Source organism: Gordionus sp. m RMFG-2023, chromosome 1 (genome assembly GCF_954871325.1).
Source record: "Gordionus sp. m RMFG-2023 chromosome 1, tfGorSpeb1-WG-v2, whole genome shotgun sequence".
NCBI lineage: Eukaryota > Metazoa > Nematomorpha > Gordioida > Chordodea > Parachordodidae > Gordionus > Gordionus sp. m RMFG-2023.
Genome location: NC_088775.1, coordinates 79,643,279 through 79,665,486, shown reverse-complemented (window position 1 = coordinate 79,665,486; position 22,208 = coordinate 79,643,279). Strand labels below are relative to the sequence as shown.

General features: G+C 26.5%; 1 protein-coding gene across 2 annotated transcripts; it reads right to left on the bottom strand.

Moving 5' to 3' along the window:
• Positions 1 to 4,980: 4,980 nt before the first annotated feature.
• LOC135922193 (DNA topoisomerase 2-alpha-like) lies at positions 4,981 to 21,828 on the bottom strand. 2 transcript variants are annotated; one of them, XM_065456618.1, is made up of 22 exons: positions 21,697 to 21,828; positions 21,368 to 21,586; positions 21,237 to 21,327; positions 21,127 to 21,190; positions 18,891 to 19,134; positions 15,185 to 15,400; positions 14,864 to 15,037; positions 14,532 to 14,633; positions 13,876 to 14,070; positions 13,577 to 13,816; positions 13,147 to 13,383; positions 12,690 to 12,795; positions 12,134 to 12,243; positions 11,828 to 11,920; positions 10,380 to 10,494; positions 10,176 to 10,297; positions 9,302 to 9,854; positions 8,699 to 8,910; positions 8,330 to 8,644; positions 7,905 to 8,066; positions 6,127 to 6,291; positions 4,981 to 5,800 (listed from the first exon to the last, which is right to left on the bottom strand). In XM_065456618.1, exons 1-22 carry the CDS (start codon positions 21,754 to 21,756, stop codon positions 5,156 to 5,158), a joined length of 4,440 nt encoding a protein of 1,479 aa, XP_065312690.1. In that variant the 5' UTR covers positions 21,757 to 21,828; the 3' UTR covers positions 4,981 to 5,155. The 2 variants fall into 2 exon arrangements, with proteins under 2 accessions (XP_065312690.1, XP_065312691.1); XM_065456619.1 differs by having other exon boundaries at positions 21,632 to 21,762.
• Positions 21,829 to 22,208: the final 380 nt, after the last annotated feature.

Sequence of the window (22,208 nt, the reverse complement as noted above, 5' to 3'; positions counted from 1 at the left end):
TTTTCTGCCACCATGATATTTTCATGTGGAAGGCAATATCGTTTATTTTATTTTATCTTTATTTCTCTTCTTATATTACATCTTTTTACAACTATATATATATAATTATTTTAACAATATTTACCTATGTACATTTTTATGGTTATTTAAGAAAAGTTATTTTAACATATATAAAAAGAAAAGTACAATAAGTTTTTAAAGGTCATACAAATATATTTTACAAAAAGAAAAAGTACGAAAGGTCGTACGAATAATTTTACCATTTAAAATATATTTAACAATATGTATATTAAATTTATATATAATAAAGTTGAAATTATTCTTGCCCCTAAGATCTAGACCCGCCCATTTAGAGCCATGCAATGCTCGTAAATATTCATAACAATTATATGAGTAACCATATCTATTTATACCCCCCCCCACCCCCCGTACTCATATATACCATATTAAGGTATAACCAGGCTTGTTTTATACCCATCCAACATCATATCAATATTTGGTGTTTGATACCGATAAAATTATTCCTGACCCCCGTAATAGCTTCACCTATCGAGAGGTGGTGCTTGGGTATTTTCCTATTCGGTAGATCTTTTAATTAACTAACGATTGATACCTTATTAACCATATATTTATATAGTTTAATAAGGTCAAGAAAAAATATCTTAAAATGTATGGGTCTGTGATGTGGGGTTCGTGGTGATGGCTGGTTAAGTCGATTTTTAGATCAAACCTCAGGTTTGGGTTTTACACAAAACAACACTAATATAAGTAATCGATTTTATAAAATTTAAATTAACCTATTAAGTTCACGACTCAAATTCTAAACTCAATCAGAACTCGAGTGGTAAAAATAAGTCGAAATTTTGACTTTGACTTGGAGTCGAAGTTAGGAGAATTCGATTATTTAACAATACTTATTACATCAATAAAAAAAAAATAAGGGCACAAATTCTACATTTTGTTAAAATTGCCCAACCCAAATATTTCCTTAATTGTGGAATAAACAAGGGCAGTCTCGAAACTGTACAGCCATTTATAAGGAAAAAAGGGAAGATATCTGATTAACCGGTTAATAACAAGACGGAACTCTATTTATAACTCCGTGAAATTTAGTCTTAGAATAACCAATTTGACAAATCTTGTGATAAATCCTAATTGCAGAGATTTTCAGATAATGACAAGCCATTCATAAACATATTGCATGGTGTGTTAATTAAGAAATAATATATATGATTTTATATGTTAAGGGATTTATTGCTACGGCCCTTTTGATTTTAGAACATCAAGGATAGCTCATTCCCACAATAACCATTATAATGATAACTTTAAAAATTAAATAATTTCAAGTTTCGCAAGCCACTTATTAATGCAATTATGCAGGACATAGATAAAACTTATACAGTTTAAATCAGGGACCCGAACCTTTATTTATAACGGTTCAGTATGTAAAAAATTATAATGATTACATTTTGGTTACGGTTCTTAAGAAAAAATTTATAAAGATTCGGTTCGGTTCAGCTAATTATGAAGGTTCAATACGGTTAGAAATTTTTTTTTTGAAGCAACACCATCTTCTAATTTATTTTTATTATAATCATCTATCATAAGATTCAAAATAACTCATTTTTAAATATATTATTTGAACATATAAGTAATATATTTTCTAATATAAATGGATTCCTTTTTGTTCGTTGTGACGATAACACAAATTTTAGCTCAGAAAAGGCCCTTTCTATAGAAACTTGTGTTGCAGGAACCGCCAGTACTTTAAGAGCAAGTTTATATAATTCTGGATATTCAAATTATTTCCATTTCTAAAATATAAAAACTGAACCGGGTTAACCTTTTTTGATAAAGGTTCTTTTCACTCCTTCAAAAAATAATTATATCGGTTAGGTTACGGTTATGGTTCAGATATTTATAACGGTTTATAATGGTGTAACTGTTCGTTACGGTTCACTCAGGGTCCCTGATTTAAATATTGTTTACAATTTAGATTATATTTATTTAATATATTCGAACTTATCTATAAAGATGAATATATACAATCAGCAATAAATCACCCACTATTTAAATTAGATTAACTTTGAATAAAATTTTAGGTCAACAAAAGTGGAAAGTTTGAACATATTTCTAGTTTGAGAAAATATTTTGGTAAGGAAAAAGCAGACTTTGATTCCTTTAAAAAATAACACACTTACCAAATCATTTTCTGATAAAGATAAAAAAAAGATGTTGATGAGGATCTTAAAAAAAATTATTTTAAAAATGATCTATTAAGCTTTTTTCAAAATAACTTTAATTATTAATAAAATCTTTCAAATAACATTTGTATTTATCAAATATAATAACCCTCCCATACTCTGAGCCAGTTGAACGTGTGCGTAGTATGGTGAAAGATGTGTTGAGCACTCTCTTGTTTATCTGATCCAAATTTTGAATATTAATTGTTAAAAATAAATAAAAAATATCTTATAATATATTATTGTAAAATTCTATTTATATTATATATAAAAAAATTATTATAAAAAGATCTCATCTTATAATATATTATTTTTATATATAGGAAATATCTGTATATAATTTTTAATTTTTCCAGTAACTAGTTACTTTCTAAATAGTAAGTAATGCGCGTTCCTTTTTTCACAAGGTAACGCGTTTTTTTATGTAGAGTAACGTGTTTCTTTTTTGAAGTAACGTTTACAAAATTCTTATTATAACTTAGAGATTCTTTCTGTGATAATGTTTTCCATCGATCTGTTATATTGGTTAAAAAATCAAAGAATTTTTTTTATTCAATTTAAAATGAAAACCCGCCAATAATTAAGACGATCGGGTAAAATTAAAAGAAATAACTAAAAATGCCGTTGGTATCATCAAAGGCAAAATGTCTAAATGTTTGAAGTTTATTCCTTGAATAGCACATACTATTAGTCTAGAATTATAATGCAACATTACCAATCATTAGCAAGAGGCAAAGATATAATATTAATTTGATCTCTGCCAAAAATTAAGTATAACATGGTAAGAAAGAAAATAAGATGAGTTTAAAGTAATGTTGTACGAGTCCCTTTATTTTTGATGAACGCGTTCGTTTAATTTTAGAAAATCTTATATTTATTCATTTGAAAATAAAAAATATTAACCCAAAATTTCAAGAAAGTTGTTATTTCTCAATCAAATGTTTCCTTTTTCACATTTAAATTATTTAACCAGCGTCCTATGGAATAGTTTATTAATTTGAAAATTATTTATAGATTAGGGTAAGTTGTTAATTGTCATCATCTGATTCTGAAAATTCAGAACTAGTTAATTAATATTACCATGGCCCAAATATAATAAATACTTTACAGTAACATCATATCTACAATAAACTATGTGTCCAAAAAAAAATATCTCAGTTTCAAAATTTTCAAGTTCTAATTTAAAACGAAACTTGATTGTATAATTTATTATTTTAAATATAACTATAAGTATCCTTTAATAATTTTTTAGATTGTTGTATTTCATTATTAAATTATGATGATAATTTATAAAATAATTAATATCTTTTAGTATATATTTATTTTGGTGTGATTTAAAATTTCGCTATTATTTTTATCAAGGGTTTTATATTTGAACACTATTTAAAGTATTATGAATATATATTTTATAAATAATTAAATTTTATATGACATAAAAAAGTTTTTATATTAAAATTAATAAAAAAAATTTTTTTAATATAAATAACTTTTTATCCACTTAAAACAAGGGTTGTGTGTTTGACCGGTCAAATATGATTTGGTAAATTGACCAGTCAAATTCAAATAAATGTTTTTAAGTCAGTATTAACTTTATTTTGTATAAAATAGTAAAATGAATCTATATTAATTTTATAATATTTTTTAAATCCATTGTCATTTAATAATTAATGGTTCGTTCTCCGTGGCAGAGCTTTAGTTTGATTAATATTCAATATTATTATTCTCATTAATTAGGAATTGTTAGTAAAATGCCAACTCTCTTAAATAGCACGGTGGCCATGCCCAATCTACTAACTTGAGACCAAAATATGATGGTTATTGTGGAATTAACTGCTTTCAATATTATTTTCTATTAAACATGTCCTTTTACTTCTAAAATTTATGATATCACTTGAAATATTTAGATCATCACCACAATGTAACCTAATTCTTGTATTATATCACATTGACTGACCCAATAAATAAGCATTGTGATCATATGTATTTATATCGTTTTTTTCAAGCATATTTTTCTTCAGATTTCCTTAGAGTATTTGACCTCGGCCAATTGACTGTAACCGACTTGCCAACGTTAAATATTAATTTTAAACATGGCTAATATATTGTATTATATATGCTATTTATTCAAGGAGTTTTGAACAAATGTGAATGCATTTCTTTTTTTTTGCAGGTGAACGTGTTCGATTTTTGTCAATGAACGTTGAAAGGTTCAATTTTTTTAGAAATATTTACAGCACTAGTAAAGTAAATTCATTTTTATGATTCTGGAATGACCTAGTCAACTTGATATTATGAGTCAAGATAACATTTTATGGTACTATATTTTAAGGAAATTTTTCAAAGAAAAAGTATACAAACAAGCTATTAATTAATTTTTATAAAAAATTTCTCAAGGATCCTTGCATAATATATCCAAACTTAAACAAAGTAAGATTTCTATAAAAATAAGAAAATGAAAATTATCTATAGAAAATTGAATTATTATTTTCTCGGAACCTAATTAAATTTAACATTTAAATAACATTATTATTGCATTCAAAAGTTCTAGTTATGAAACTATGGCCAGGTAAATATTATCGGAATTAGAATTATTGATAAAAAATAATAATTTACAAATACTATCACAATTTTTTTTATTATCAAAAATTAAATATTATTAAGTTTTACACACAATTTACATACTTTGTACAAAAAATATATTAAAAAAATATTCTAATATAAAATAGTAAAATCGTGTAATAAATAAAATGAGAGTATTGGTTATACTACTTCGAGATTATATTATAGGGTTAAAAATTTATGAATTATATTAATTTATAGTTTGTTATAAATAGAAAAAGTTAACAGAAATTAAATTGTCGTGATTAAAATAAATTTATATCAAAAAAATCTAATTCATTGACAATTTTATTTCAATCATCTTCGTCAGATTCGGAGAAGTTAAATTTTTTCGGTATACATGCCCGGCCAAGCCTAGCTCTGAGAGGTAACGGGCTACCGCCATTTTGTTTATCACTCTTGTCATTCTCATAATCGATGTGCTCAACCTTAAACTCATCGTCGTCGCCTTCAGACGAAGATAAAAAGTTTGGGATAGAGACTACCGTTTTTTTCTCCTTTTTATGAATAGTAGGTTTAGCCGATTTTTCTCCGTTAGTCATTATCTGGTGACTTTTTACACCTTTTCTATTATCCAGAATTGGTTTTTTGATCTTATTTGCTTCAATGTTTACCTTTTTGATCTCATTTGTTTCAATATTAGCTTTTTTGATCTCATTTGTTTCAATATTAGCTTTTTTGATCTCATTTTCAGATTCAACTTTCGCTTTTTTAGGAGGACTTTGAATAGAAGAGTCGTCTTCTTCTTCGTCTATGAGCACGATATCGTTCTTGTCGTTGGCGGTATCGGGGGTTTTGTTGGATAATGTAGCCTTGCGCTTCTCCTTAGTTTCCTTGGCCTTTTCTACTTTTATTTTTAGGGCTTCGTCTATCGCGGGAATTACTCGAGTGCCTCGGATTGACGGAAGCGTGTCAGAGCGATTTTTCGAATTAATTTTCTAACAATTTTTTAATTGATTGTGGATGGGGGGAGGGGAGTTTAGTAAATAATTATTTAAATATTGAATTGCAATTTAAAAATGAAAGTGAAGTAGAGCTTGGCAATCCGGCCCAAAGTGCGTCTCGGACCTAAAAATATTTCGGACCTCGGGCCAAGTCGGTTCGAAAATATAAGAAATTCTAAAAATTTAACGTAGAAAATAATTGTTTTCTATTGTTTTGTTAAATTAAAATGACAATTAGAATTTATCTGTGATTATCACAAAACAATTAGAGATTTTACATAATTTATCTACTTAAAATGTGACAAAAAAACTATATATACCCGAGCAACTTTGCTTTTACCAAGGGCCGCTTTAGCTGGTTTTTCGTCACGACTTTCTTCCAATTCTTTGGTTTCCATTTTTGCCATTTCTTGCATTAAATTGTCTAAATCTTGAACCCAAAGGGTTTGCTCTGTCTGAGATCTTAATAATTGCAATTCTGTATTCTTTATTAAATAAAAATTTCGATTAGCTCTGCTGAAGCATATAATAAATATGGTGAACCTATTTTTTTTAAAAAAGCAAATTTTTAATTTTAAGATCTTGAAAGGAAAAAATGAATCAATATTTAAGGAGAACAATTTATGTTATGTTTTTTAATCAAGAATGCCATGTAAAATATATATATTATTATTAAATTGTTGTTTATTACTTAAATGCAATGGTTTTTATATTGATATGTTTTTTATTCTTCTGGTAAGCAAACATTTTAAATTTATATGTTAATTAATATTTGCTAAGTTTTCTTCATTGAACCTTTTCAAATAAATGTATATCAACACAATTCAACGATCTCCGAGCTATGATATATTTAACAATACTTCAAAATATTATTTATTCATAGAGATGTTAGAGACTTTAAATGAATTTATAATTTATTTTAGAAATGAGTGGTTGGATTATCTATAAACAATAAATGGTTTGAGGGGTATAGGAATAATATTCCAAGCTCCAAAAAAGCTTTAGAGTCAATTTACAAGAGAGGGGTGTAAACTTCTATTTAGATTTAAAGTTGTTGCTATGGATATGGTAAAAAAGAGCTTGTCTATGGCTTATACTTCAAAACAGAAGAAATTTTCAAAAAACAGTAAGTTTAGAATTGTACTTCAGCTATTAAGCAAAACAAAACTACATTATTTTTTTTAAATAGATGATTGAATAATATATTATATCTCATCTGATAAAAATATGATAATTACATAAGCTGTGATTTGACTTAATTTTCCGTGTCTTTTTTTTTCATGAAATATATATTATTATAACAAGTGCAGAAATATTTTTTATAGTAGCCGTTTTTAATTTAATACACAAATCTTTTTAATTTAATACACAAATCTTTTTAATTTTAAACAAAGCATTTACCAATTCAAAACATACCATATTGTCAATTTCTTTGTTATTTAAAATAAAATTTAGATCATACCAATATTATTTGTACTAATGAGAAATTTCTTAATTATCGAACATTTAGTGAAACTTCTATAAAATGGCCTACTCATGCGGCTGCCTTTTGATCAACATATAAGAAGAGACTTAAATTATGTATTTTGAAAAATAAGTATGGGCGAATATAAAGAGGTGGTAGCCATTTGGAATTCGCAATGTTTTCCATATGAAATAAATAATATTTTGTTTGAGAGCATAAAGTTTTGAATTTCAAATTTATTATTTAAAAAAAATAATACAATGAATTTTTGTTTTACTATCCTAAATTTAACAATTTTTTCAGGGTAATGTCAATGCTTTAATATGAGCAATTGAGATTGTGTAGTTTCTTACAGGTGCAGAATTTAAAATGTTTAGTCATTGCTATAAAGGAATGTAAGAAAGTTCTTAATTTTTAAAATTTATAAGACAAAGGATTTCCTTCAAAACTCATACGATTACGAAAAAAAATATGCACCAGATAAGAACTGCTCATAAACTTAAATAAAAACATTGGCATTTCCTAAAAAAATAAAATATTATTAAAATTGTATTGTTATATAAATATTAGGAAATTCGCAATAATACAATGTAAAAAGATCATTTAAATTTATTTTAAAAAATTATTCAATACTTTAGCCTTTTGTTTTTGTATCAAATCCTCGACCCTTTCCTTAGTCAAGCTCCATAATGCCATTCCTAACAAATAATCAAAATCTATATTGCCTTTTTCAGTTCCAACTTCGTCAGTATTTTCTACTTCAAGGTCTTCTTTAGACACGTTGACCTTCCAAGTCTAAATTTATTAATAACACAATTAGGGCAGTGACGAGCCACCATATCCGATATTATCGGATCAGTAAAAATAAAATAATTTGTGTAACCGGTATAGCTCTTATACTTATAATTTTTTAAAAAATTTATGATTGATAAAAAAATCTTATTTATAATTATAAAACTACAATTAACTATTTAGATGTGAGGAATGCACATTGCACACAAAATTTTGTGCCGATCAAGTCTCAAATATTTATGTATATTATGCTAAATTTTTTAAACCTTAACGGGATCAGATTCGTACCCTCTACTTATAAGCGTCTTAATTAGTTCATTGCGTTTAACGTTCTCAATAACAATGTCCCCGCGAATCTTTTCCAGTATAAAACGTGCTTGAAAATCCAATTTCATAGCCTCGGCCGTCAACAAACCGTCTAGGTAAACTTTGCGTTTCTTATAAAAATCGAGTCGAACCCAGAAAAAGTCTTTCAAAATATCTAAGGGGCTATTGTACCGATTGATAACGCCATTGGCATCGAATAAAACCATGCTACTGGTTGATATGGTGTTTTGAAGTTTGAAGAACTTGTGCAAACCCTACATTTAAAAAAAATGTGTTATGGAAAAAGATAATAATAGCGTAATAATTACCTCCTTTTGAGCGTCTCTAAATTTTTCTTTGCTAATCTTGATAACAAATTTGACCGTTGTATCCGTGTTGTATTCCTTGTAATCCAGAATAACGGGCGTAATCTTTTCGGAACCATTTAGCAATCCTTCTAAAACAGATTCTTTGTAATCCTGAGTCCACTTCTTAATAGGCAATTCGGATATCTCGAGTTCTACAACCTCTTTGTTGTTACCTTGTGATGCATTCATTTATATTATAAGTATTAAATTTTCACTTGGTAAAAAAAAAAATTGCGTAAAGAATCGAAACCATAATCCGTAGGTGCCCCCCCCCTTAATTAGTTCCACGAGCTGCCTCTGAAACGGATTCAAGCTGATTTTCCGACTACCGTCTCGAGGCGTAACCAATTTTTTTAGTCACCTTATTAACAAACACTATCCTAATCTGATTTTATTAAATTAATTCAGATATTTTATGGTTATTTTTTAAAAAAATTGTTATCTAATCAATTTGAAAGTCTTATGCAGATCGTTTTTCATACAACATAAAGACAAAACATATTTAACAAAATAAGACATTCGATAAAAAAAAAATATCTACGAGGTTTAAAAGTAAAAAAAAACTTTCGTAGTCGCCTCTGTCCATGAACTCAATTTCATCATCCATAACATTCTGAGAGAGCACACTGATCTCCCCAAAAGTTGCTATCCTCTCCGAGTCTACCTCCAATATACTACCTCTAAAGCCTTTGTAACTCGGAACCATGTGAGTGGTTGGCAAATCACTAATATTACCAAAAGGCAGAGTGATGGAGGCTTCAATCATGACCCTTAAATTTTTAATGATATCCTTGAGATCATAATTCGGAACTTTTGTGCTCCAGCCAGTGCCTATTCCCTCTGCCCCATTAATCAAAACCATGGGTACAATGGGGATGTACCATTCCGGCTCTATTCGAATATTATCGTCTTTCATATACTTCAAGAGTGGTTCATCAAAAGCCGGAAATATGGCTCGAGTTAAGGGATTCAAATACGTAAATATGTAACGAGGACTGGCAGCGTCTTTACCACCGTGAAGTCTGGTGCCGAATTGACCTATGGGTAGGAGCAAGTTTACATTGTTTGATCCAACAAAATCTTGAGCTAAATTAATTATTGTACCCATCAAAGAAGCCTATTAAAGCAAAAAAAGAGATAAAAATTGTAATTATTTAATGTCCATAGATCTTAAATTATATAATCAAAAACTTTGATTTAGCAGATTTTTTTTAAAAAAATTAATAAATAAATCAAAATTTTAACCAAGATAATATTAACCTATGCCTCGAGATGAAATTTCATTAAAGTATGACAAAATGTTTTGGGCCTAATTTTTGAATAATCATCTCAATGTTTAGGAATGATTTTTTTATAAAATCTTGATTTAACCATTTTCAATATTTGATTAATATTAAAAACTTGTGAGAAATATCACAAGAGATAAAAATGAAATAACTTCGCCATGGTGATATGCCGACAATTCTCCAACTGAGCCGGCTAGCTGAGCCACTTTAACTTCTCTCTTATCATTACGTTTAAAGCATGTAAATAATACTTTTCTTTGACCAGGTTTTAAACCTAATATTTATTTTATTAAAAAATATATAAAAAGTTATTAATAATTATTTAAAAAGTGCTTTTTAAAAAATAATTGAAATACCATCGCATAAGCTTGGAATAGATCTTTCGTTATCCATATTACTGAATAGGATCAATTCTTTGTTTATAAAATCTGCATATGATAATACGGACGTTTGTCTCCCGTAGAGAAAGAACTATTAATTTTTAAATATATAATATTATTACTTTTCTTTTTTTAAAAAAAAATAAATTAGATTTCAGATATTTAAATAAAAATATTCAATTATAATAAAAGCTTGCATTCTCGAAAATTGTCTTTTAAATTGTTTCAATCGATGGCAATTACTTATTCTCATACTAGAAAAATGCTTTAGACCATTCTTATCTACGCCACCAGATCAAATTCTTAAAATGCTCTCCTGAATATTAAAATCGGAGACCTGTAAGAGTTTCAAAACTTTAAACCAGGCCCTGACTAAAAATAAATTATTTTCAGACCCGGACTTGATCTTTTTTAATTTTCTTTAATTTCTCACTTTGGGCTAGGTTAGGTTGATCCGAATAATATAGTGGGATTTGGATCTAAGTATTCCACCATTTTAACATAACCGAGTAACATCATTTAGGTCAAAATTAACCAGAATATTGTTACTCTATTTTTAGACAGCTGCCACAAACTTGCTTATTTGAAAAGATCTGGGAAAAAATATTTCATAGAGGATACTTGTCTAAATTAATAAATTTCTTGTTATGGAATCATTTTTTTTATCCCAATAAATAATAGATTTTCACCCTTATACCAATATATGATTCCTAATAAAGATTATGAGGGATGGGTTGTTCCATAAAAATATATAATCAGTAGACCCTTTCATGCCTGATAATTTTGTGACGTACAATTTATCCAATCACCTTAAATATATTTTTAATTATCCACTTAAATGTAGGAATTATTGGATGATGCTCATATTTCGATGTTCCCATTTTTAACTTATTTTTATCGGAAGGATAGGCATACATGTATTAAAAATATGTTTTTTAATTTCTTAAATTGATGATATAGCTTTAGATTTGAATTTGTGATATTTTAGCATCTCCAACCTTTTTTTAGATATGAATACCCTTCAAAAAATAATATTAATTTATGTCCTGTAGATTCTATATTTCAATTTTCGGATATTAAATAAAAGTTAAATAATGGAGGCAAACTCTCCTATTATCAAAAATTATATTTTATAAATATGAATAAAAAATATGCATTCATATTATAAGGTGTATTTTCCCTTAAATAAATACAAATAGAGATGAAAGTTTTAAAAATAAAAAATAGTGAATTTCTATTGGTATTAGCTTTGAGACCTTGATATGATTAAAAAAACATATTGATTGATAAGGTTCATAAATTCCAAAAAAACGCATTTTGAAAATTTTGAGTTAGACAGTTTTGCAGTAAGAACTATTAATATAATTTGGTATGCATAAACTAAACATTACTATGGTACAGAATTATTTTAATAATTTATGAACCTCGGGCAATTGCTGCAAGCGTCTGCTTTTACGAATTTCCATCCAGTTCCTCAACCAATCTTTTCTATCTTCTATCCGCTTTTTACTGAATGCCTAAATCCATTTTAAAATATTTTTTAATTTTAGGGAACAAATAAAATCAGTTATTTATATTTATTGTTTGAATTTTCAAAAAAATATAAAAGATATATAATAGTAAATTTAATTTATTAGTAAAACCTCCAAATAATATTAAAAATGCTTACAGAATATTTTATGAAATCGAACTCTTTCTCGAAATTTCAATAATTTAAATACTGTATATACCAATAAGATAGAATCGTCATCATCATTGCCCTGATACTTAAATTTAATCCTATGGACAGGCATGTTGTTAAAATATTCCTTGGCTTCTTTAGCAGTAGATGTTCCCAACCCTTTAAAGAAAAATTAGACCAATATATCACAATAAAAAAAATAATTGTTGTTATGTAATTGTTTATTTTTTTTATTATTATTAAAAATGTGTGTTTATTTTTTTTTGTTTATCGTGAAAAAGAAATAGAATTATTATTATATAACATATATTGAAATTGCGATAATTGTAATATATAATTATTATTTTTAGTTTTAAAAAGAAAGAAATAAAATATTGTGTGTATAAAAAGAAATAGAATTATTATTATATAACATATATTGAAATTGCGATAATTGTAATATATAATTATTATTTTTAGTTTTAAAAAGAAAGAAATAAAATATTGTGTATCTATATTTTAATTTAATTTAAGAGGTTAAAAAAAAGTACATAAACCAAAGTTAGAAAGTTGTGACCAATTAAGTAATCTATATTAAAAAAATAGAGTCATAAAAATTATATTACCTTTGTAGTATTTGACCTTCCATAAATGCCAATTTGGCGTTTGATTTTTCCATTCCTCAAACTCTGGTATGCTGAAAAAACTTTTTTCATCTTTACCTTTAAATGCCTTGATGGGTAGATGGCGGGGGAAAAAAATTTTTTACAACATTTTTAATATCTATTAATTTAGTTATTTTCAATAAGTTAAAAGATGTTTGCTCAATCATTAAAATTATTTTTTCTCCCCCTTCTTATCAAATCAATAAATTCTTAAGTTACAACTTCTTTTTAAAGTGGGCTAATTAGTTCGCATTCGTCATCGGATCAGTTTTAAGCAAATAAAAATTTTGAAGAATCGACAATAGTCTTTATTTCAAGGAGATGCTTTAATACCAACACAGTTTCAGCTGATATTGGTTAAATGTATTGGATCAGTCTTTTTACAACTTAAATCATATAAAAAAAGTTCGTAAATAACTTTGACGATTGGAGTGATGAATTGATCTAGAAAGGATTGTTTAACCAGGGATGGCCAATTATAATGAATGAAATTGATAATGAGGCCTTTGATGTGAGAGCCATCTTGATCTTGATCAGCCATTATCATTATTTTACCGTAACGCAATGTTTTTAGGTCTTCGAGTGAATTGTATTGTTTTTTGTATTGTAACCCAATGATCCGAATCATGTTGTTGATTTCGACATTTTCCATTAGCTTTTTTTGTAAAAAATATATTTTTATGATAATACTAACCTAACTTCATATAACTTGTGCAAATATTTTTTTAAAAAAATAACAAATTTATATTTAAAAAAAACATTTTGATTAAAAACGACAACGTGTATTTTAACTTATATATAATGTAAAACTGCAAACACATGTTCTCTTATATATTATCATATAAGACCTGTTTATGAGTTGCTTCTCGCACGTTAAGCAATTTACCCTTAAGTGGAAATATGCCAAATCGATCTCTGCCAACGACTCCCAAGCCAGATATGGCCAACGTTTTGGCTGAATCCCCTTCAGTCAGGATTAACGTGCAATCCAGCGAATTTTTCGTACCTGCGTCATTGGCATCATCCAATTTGGGGATTCCTTTCAATTTTGAATGCTTTTTCGCATGGCATTTAGTGTTCAATTGACTCTATTTTAAAAAAGGAATATAATAATAATAAAGATCAAATGAGTCAAAAAAAATCAAACCTGAGCCTTATATTGAATCCAATTCATGATATTCTCAACGATTCCTGTTTTTAGGAGTACACCGAGAAATTTTTCGGAAACTGTACATTTAGAACCAAAGGATTTGGATTGTAAAGTCATGTTTTCTTTCGTTTGAGAATCGAAAGTGGGATTCTCTATCAGACAATTCACGAAAACCCACAAATGATTTTTGATCTTTTTTTAAAAATCATTACAAAAGATAAATGGTTATTCAGATGAAATATAAGATGGATATTAATAATATAAGGTTTTATAGCTGATATACTAAATAAGAAATATATTGTGAGTCTAACTGCAAATACCCCCTAACCATTTTTTTTCTCTTTCTTTTTAAGAAACCTTTTTGGCATGATCAAGATCGGAATGTCTAATTTTTATCATATACTTCTTTGATTTTTATATATCTTCCCCAATCACTATTTATTTTTGGCATAATAAATGATTAATCATTTTGATACAGTACATTATAAATGTTATTATTTAAATATTCATCTTATTAAATTATAATAAATCTATATTTATTTTACTAATATTAAAATAAGGATTATTTTGGTACCTGCTGTTATATTCAAAAAAATTAGTTAAGCGTTCTTTGCAGTGAGAAACCGTAGGTATAAATAATTTTAAGGATATACTTGAAAAGGTTTAACTTTGACTCCCGCCTTATTTTTCTTTTTTACAACATCCATCAACTTATCAACTACTTGATCAGTTATGTAATCGACATGTCGACCACCCTAATTATATAATAAAAAATTAAATCAATTTAGTTAGCTTAAGGTTGGGCATATTCGTCAATTTGGCGTCGCTAGCTTTTATAAACCTGCTCAGCCAAAAAAATGCTTTTCTGGTAAATAATAGAAAATTATTACAAAGCATTCTTTAACTCTTTGCCTATACTTTTATATATTCTATCTAAATCATTTAAATAATCCCAAAAATAATATCATAAACACACGTTAATTACCTTAACAGTGCAAATGCTATTAACGAAGCTTATCGATTGAAATCCTTTATCACTGTTAGTCACCGCTATTTCCCATCTATCGCCTATTTTTTCGTATGCTAATTTTATGGCTTCATCATTTTCGTCCACAATTCCTTTCGTATACAGATCGATGTAATCTTTAAAATTGCTTATCTACAATTATTTTTATTTATTTCAATAAAAAAAGGTGAAAATAAAGATATGGCATTAAAAAATCATCGTCTTCGACATTTTGAGAATTGTTTAACAGATATATAAAAAAATAATTTTAAGCATGTGTAATATTAAATTAAAAATTACAGCCAATCTTTTGTCGTTAAGATAAACTTTAACCCCTCCCCACGTTGACGCCGCGATATCGTAGGCTCTCTTGGAAAAGAGATCGGTTATATCTTTGTCCAAGTTCACCATCTTGAATTTGCTTAAATCCGGTTGAAATGTGACGCACGTGAAATCGGTTCCAGAAAAATCAGAAATTTTTGGGTCAGAGGTACTTGACATGTTATCGCTCCAGGTCTTAAATAATATTTAAATTTAATAATTCATTCATTTACACGTTGATCTGCGACCTTTCCTTTCTAAGTAAATTAGGAGAAACCTTAGCTGATTTTTTTAGCAAGGAAGCCGACAAATCCTTAATTATTCATTAATAGTTGGTTAGCATATAATTAATTGATCATAAAAATTTTTTTTAAATATAACTGGTGATTTTATTTATATAATAAGAGTGATTGGAAAAAAACACCTCAATTTACCGGAAATGTATTCTAGAAAGTTTAGAATATCTACTCAGCGATTTCATGATTTTAAAGTTAATATAATTTAAATTATATATTTTTTTCATAGATTTTTTAAGTATAGATTATAAAATGATTTAAAAGTTGAAAGGGCAAAATTTTCTGGAATTTTTATGGTAGAGGTATTCCTAACATGCTGAAATACATTTCCGGTAAAATACAAAAAACGCGCTCAAGAAAATGGATCTAAAATTAAAAATATAACACATTTTAACTTATCATATACAATTAATTTTTCAAAAAATAGTAATAATAAAATGGCAGAACAAATTTTCGCTTCTGGCGAGATAGAACAATTTCATTTATTACTATGGCGCCATTTTCTTGTAAAAATAGCGATTCAGGGTTTAGGTTAGGTTCGTAACAAAAAAATGATATGCATGATCGTCTGCTTTATTTAATGCTCATATTATATTGTTTTCAACGTCATTCATTCGAAAAAATAATTAAAATCTAATTTGTATTTATGGAGAGAAAACAAAAAAAAATGCCTTTTGAATTTCAAAAATAAAATAGACCTTTAAATTTTGATACCATTTTTTTAGTTACTTTTTTGTCTCGTTTATATGTTTAATAAAAAAAAAGAAATTTAGTTCCAAGTCCTAAAAAGAAATGTAAGGGAGAGCTAATCACTCAAAAGTTATCGATTTATATTAACCATACACGAATTATGAAATGAATAAAAGTAGGGCTGTGCCGATATTAAAATATGAACAAAAATGTGCATATCTCAGAATTGCTACAAGATAAGCAGTAAATTTTTAATGAATAACCATCTTGGAATGTTACAAAAAACTTTAAAATAATTTATCAATCAATATTTCAAAGAAGAGTCAGCGTAGGCAAATGAAATGAGCCTATGTTATGGATCGGTTTTTAAAAATTTTTTGCTGATTCGATCCAGAACAAATTTTGATCGTTCAATTCTGACGCCTCCTTATAATAATTTTGTTATATAACAAGTTTTAATGATATATCGATATTACAAGATAAAAAATTTGCTGCCAAACTTGTGTCAATTCTAAATTATATACATTTATAAATAGGTCATTTTAATATCGACATAGCCCTAAATAAAAGCATAAATTTGATAAATCAATCTGAACATATAACGTCAACTTTTATTTGAGTAATCTAGAAAAAAAATGTAATAATAATTGTGTGCAAGCTGTAAATTCAATTTTTTGTTGGCCCGAAGCTGATCCAGCTCGGAAAAGTTTAAAATGTCTAGGGGCCGAGTTCGAATTATACAGGACTTGTGTAAATAAAATCATTCAAATAACAAAATATACTTAAAAATTATTGTTTGAAATTTACTAAGTTCCCAAACAATTCCTAAAGTTTGGATTGAACCATTCCAAATGAAGAAAATAATCTTTCTACAGATGCTGATGTGATATGAAAGATTATTTGAATGAAACAAATATATATAAAGATTTGCTGACTTTATATCGTAAAGAGTGCCACTAGCTGATATCGTAACCACAATTATTTTTTTTTAAATTATATTTTTTTAACTAAAAAAAATAAGAAATAATATTAATTTTTTTTGATTCGTTATAATCATTTATTAAATTTTTTATTTTGTAATTTTTAGTAATTCATTTTATTAAATTAATTTCCGCAAGATGGCGTTTTTGACACAATAAGTTGTTTAAATATAAAATATTTGATGTTATTTTGAGTTATATATTATTTAGGTATCAGTCGGTGATATGGATAAAAAAAATATATCATATGAGTGCATCTTTACTAATTATGATCTTTATCCTGAATTCAATTTTCCTGACACCCAATTCAAGTTTTTTGACTTTATTTTATTTATAATGTTATGTACAAACATTAAGACATAACTAGCCTGGAATTTTGGCAAAATTTCTAAGATATTGGTGCTGTTATATAGAGAAAAAAGGAATTTGTCAATAATTGTATCAGCTCAAGAAATCTAACTATTCTTAAGGAAATTTTCGTAAAATCCAACTATTAAAGTAATGTTATGGGTTATTCATTATATATGATAAAAATAGAACTTGACAAAGACAAAATTTGAAAAATAAATATTTTAATGGTGTTATTATAACTTATAGAAACTACTTAGGCAAGCAACTTTATGTGCAACCTAATTGAGTGTTTTCGAAAAAAGGCAAACGTTTTATGTTTTTATTAATGTTTGTAAATTGTGATCAATTTACACGATACCATTTGAGAAACGCTCAATTAGGTAGCAATATTATTAAAAATATGGGCAGTGTTTATGGTACATTGTATGTTGTTAAATAAAAGGCTCGATTTAAGATTTTAGCCAAAATATTGTTACCTATTCCTCTAAATTTTGACAATAGATGTCCAAACCTTTCTGCTAGCTGTGGACAAAATCTCCAAGCATGGATAATATACTTTTGACTAAGTTAACCGTTTAAAAAAACACTAGCATAATGTAACTCATTCAATATTTTAAAATCATTTTCTTTATGGAGATAAAGCAATTTTTTTTAATCTTTAGCTACTCTATCTTTTAATAATTCGATTTTCTTTATAAGCATAAATATATTGAATTTTGTCCATTTATGAATTTATTACTATGAAATTATGTATAAAATAAGATATTAATTCTATGTATAATCATAATATAACCAATAACAATAGAAATATTGGATCAGATCAATTTTTTGAAAATATTGGCCCGATCCAATATTTTTTAAAATCGACATCCAACATTGAATTGGCACCACCTTATTAATAAATGAAATCCTGTTTGAAATGTTTATTAGTTACAAAATTGAAGACAATATTATATTTATAAATAAGATGATTGCCTTTAAGGTCTAATTGATAGTAAACTGGTGTTGCTTTATTTAACGTTATCAAAATCATAGTTCTTCTTGACCTTAACAATGGTAAATTGAGCTTTACTAATTCATATTTATAAATTATACCTATTTATTGGTTTAATTTTGTAAGTACAGCACCGCTTGAACATAACGGGTTAACTATAAATTAAGCCTAAACCTGCATTCACATTTAGAGCGAATTCATGGCGAAATATATAAAAACATAAAAATACAACATATTTTGTATAATTTGTTGTAAATTCTTGCTAACTGTGAACGAGGGGTCAAGCTTAAAATTAATTACATGGAACATAACTATAAAATAGGCTAAAATATAATGTTTAATTACACTAAAATTTCATTCTAAAAAAAATTTACTTGTTTAAATTTTTTGTTGTAATCTCTGCAAGCGGTCTCTATGGTAAATTTTTTGCTGAAGATATTGCATAATTTAGCTCCGTAACCGTTCCGCCCCCCGACGACCTTTTTTTCAGCGTCATCAAAATTGCTCGAAGTTAGTAAATGCCCGAATATCATGGCCGGAATATATATTTTCTCGGTTTTGTGCTCCGTCACTGGAATGCCTTTTCCGTTATTCCAAATCGAAATAGTATTCGTTTCTCTAAAAAAAAAAATCATAAATAATCCATCGTTATTCGTTTTCATCATTTTTTTTAAAAAATATGATATAAAATATTATAATTTAAATCCACGGTCTGTTATAGGGCGATATTCTTAAAATTGTGAAAGTAAAAAAGGAATTCATTTTATGATAAAGAGAATAACAGCTGGAATTGGGACAAATCTAGGATCTAGAAGCATTTCTTAAATAGTAATCAAACTCATTTTAGCGAAACCAGTTTTTTTAAAATGGTAACGAATTTACTAATCGTTCAAAATGATATCGTTCAATGGCTCAATGGCGCGATTCTATCGTTTGTGTCAAATATATTATTTTAGAAAATAGTGAAACAAAGCTGCGTATTTTTGTTTTTAAAACATTTATTTTGAATCAGGTATGCTAAATTTTTATTCATGCCATATTTATTGTGTAAATTTTTCTAAATATTGTTTAACAGGTATAAATCCAGAACCGGAAATCCATTTTAATTTTTTTTTAAAATTCGAATCAAAAAACCATTTTTTAGAATCTAGGATACAAGCTCGGATAATGATTTACTTAACAATGATCGTAAATTCGTCCACTCTGATTGGTCCATTTAATAGTTGCAAATTAAGATATATTAAATATTGTTAAAATATTACTTCGAAATATTTGATATAAAATGCTTAAATTGCATAAAATTTGAATTGATTATGTTGTCCTTTTTGATCGAAATGGACGAAAATACGATCAAAATCTTATGATCAAAGGAGGCCTTCCCAATTATTTATATTTATCAATATTTCTTTATATAGATATTTTGTCCCAGATGTTTATCATTTAAAATCGGATTGGTTACTATCAGTTAATATATGAATACCAGATTTTTTTTTATTACTTTCTGGATAATATTTATTTAAAACTTGAAAATAATAACACTATATTATTAGCAATAAAATCATCCTTAATTAATAAATTATGGACTAACACTAGCCTATCACATTGTATTAGTATACTAGACATATATATATGCAAGGGCCTGATATATGGCCTGGATATCAGATTGGAAATGTATAATTTAGTGATTTATGATATCTAAACTATTATATTCATTATTATAATTTCTAATCATGTAAAATATAACTGGTTCTTATATTAAATATTATATTAAGGCATACATTTAAAAATAATTAAAAAATAATTATGTATAAAATAAATAAATGCAATACAAAAAAAAATCCTCTCTAGATGAACAAAAATATTGAATACTGTCAATTAATTATATTTATTTACTGTTGAAGATATGCTAATAAATTTAAATATTTTTTAATGTTATAAAAATAATAATTTTTTTTAACAAAGTTAGATTATTATAAATATTATATTAATTTTATTTAAGAATTTTTAAGAAAAATTTGAAGGAAAGCAATGCTTCACTTGGTTCTATGGACATTTCATCACTGATGTATTATATTTAAAGAAATAGAACAAAACTTGGGGAATATTATAGAGCACTATGAACATGAATATAATAATATTTAGAATGGCTTATTCATAAATATTTGTTTTTTTCTTTTTAATTCTAGTTTGTTACACATAATATTATTACTCATTGCATCATTAAGTAATGTTAAGGATATAAAAAATATTGTTTCAGATCAAATTTAAAATATTTTTAACTGTTTATAAAATTAATATTATATTAAAAATGGATAATTTTATTTCCAAGTTACTGTTATTTGACACTCAGCTTGATACTAATACTACTGCCTAAATATAAATAATCTTATAGCATGTCTTAATTAATACTAAAGTCCTAATAACATACTTGAATTATATGTACTAATGAATAATAAAAAAATATATTAATTGCTATTTTATTAGGAATGCACTTTGGAATGTACTGGGAATAGAACAGAACAAGTTTGCCTGGAACAGGGACAGACAAATATGCATTTCTTTTGGATCATGGTATATTTTATATATTGTAAAATATATTAAATAACTTACATATCTATGTTTATTTTTATGCAATTCATTGTTTTATCTCTTATTTTGTTATCAGCTGCATTCACTATTTTAAAAAGAACTAATTTATGACATATTTTTAAAAAAATTACCTAAAATTTCGTCAAATATCTTAAAAAGTCCAGGGACATAAGTAATTTCTCGATTTATCAGTCCTTCATTTCCATCCCAAACCCACATTTGCTATTTAAATTATATTATAATAATTATATAAATATAATACCTGTGTAGTAGGCTCGATTGAACCAATATAAGTATCAGGTCTGAGTAATATATGCTCTAATTGAGTTTTTTTCTGATATATCCTTTCAATTGATGGCCTCTTTGTAACTTTTTTATCATTAACATTATCTGATTTATCTCGCTTTTGATTTGGCGTTATATCAGGAATTTGAGAAGGTTTCTTTAATAAACTGGATTTCATCTTCCCAGCCTTTGAAACCTTTAAACATATTTGATTAAATTTTAGCTCTAACTAATAAATTACATATTTTAAATAACGTTGAATCAACATATATAAATAGTAGGGATTTGAAATTGTGTTTTATTTACTCCATTTTTAATCTCTTGCGGTTCCCAAGCATCATCGTCTGAAGAAGATATTGAATTCATAAAATCGTTTGATATATTATGAAAATATGCTAATAACAGGCCATTAATCAAAAAAGCGCAAAAGATATAAAATATTTTGTAATATATCGGGGATTAAAAATTATTAAAATATTCTTAATAAAAAATTGTAATTTTATAAAATTTTGACGGTGAAAATAAACTACTAAGTAAAGGTGAATTTAAAGTTTTAAAATAGTTCATTATGGCATTTTATTTTTAAGTAAATCAATTTATGTAATGGCAATATGAATTATAAGAATAATAAATTTATTATATATAACGTTTCGACGAGATGCTAATATTCATTTTTAGAAGATATAAAATAACAATTTAGGCATTTTAAAAACTAAGTTTGCTAGTAATTATTAAAATGTAATTTCCCAGAATGATTACTTGTGGTCTTTTAATTTCCTGTGTATAATTTGGGGCTCTCCCCTTTCTTATATAAGAAG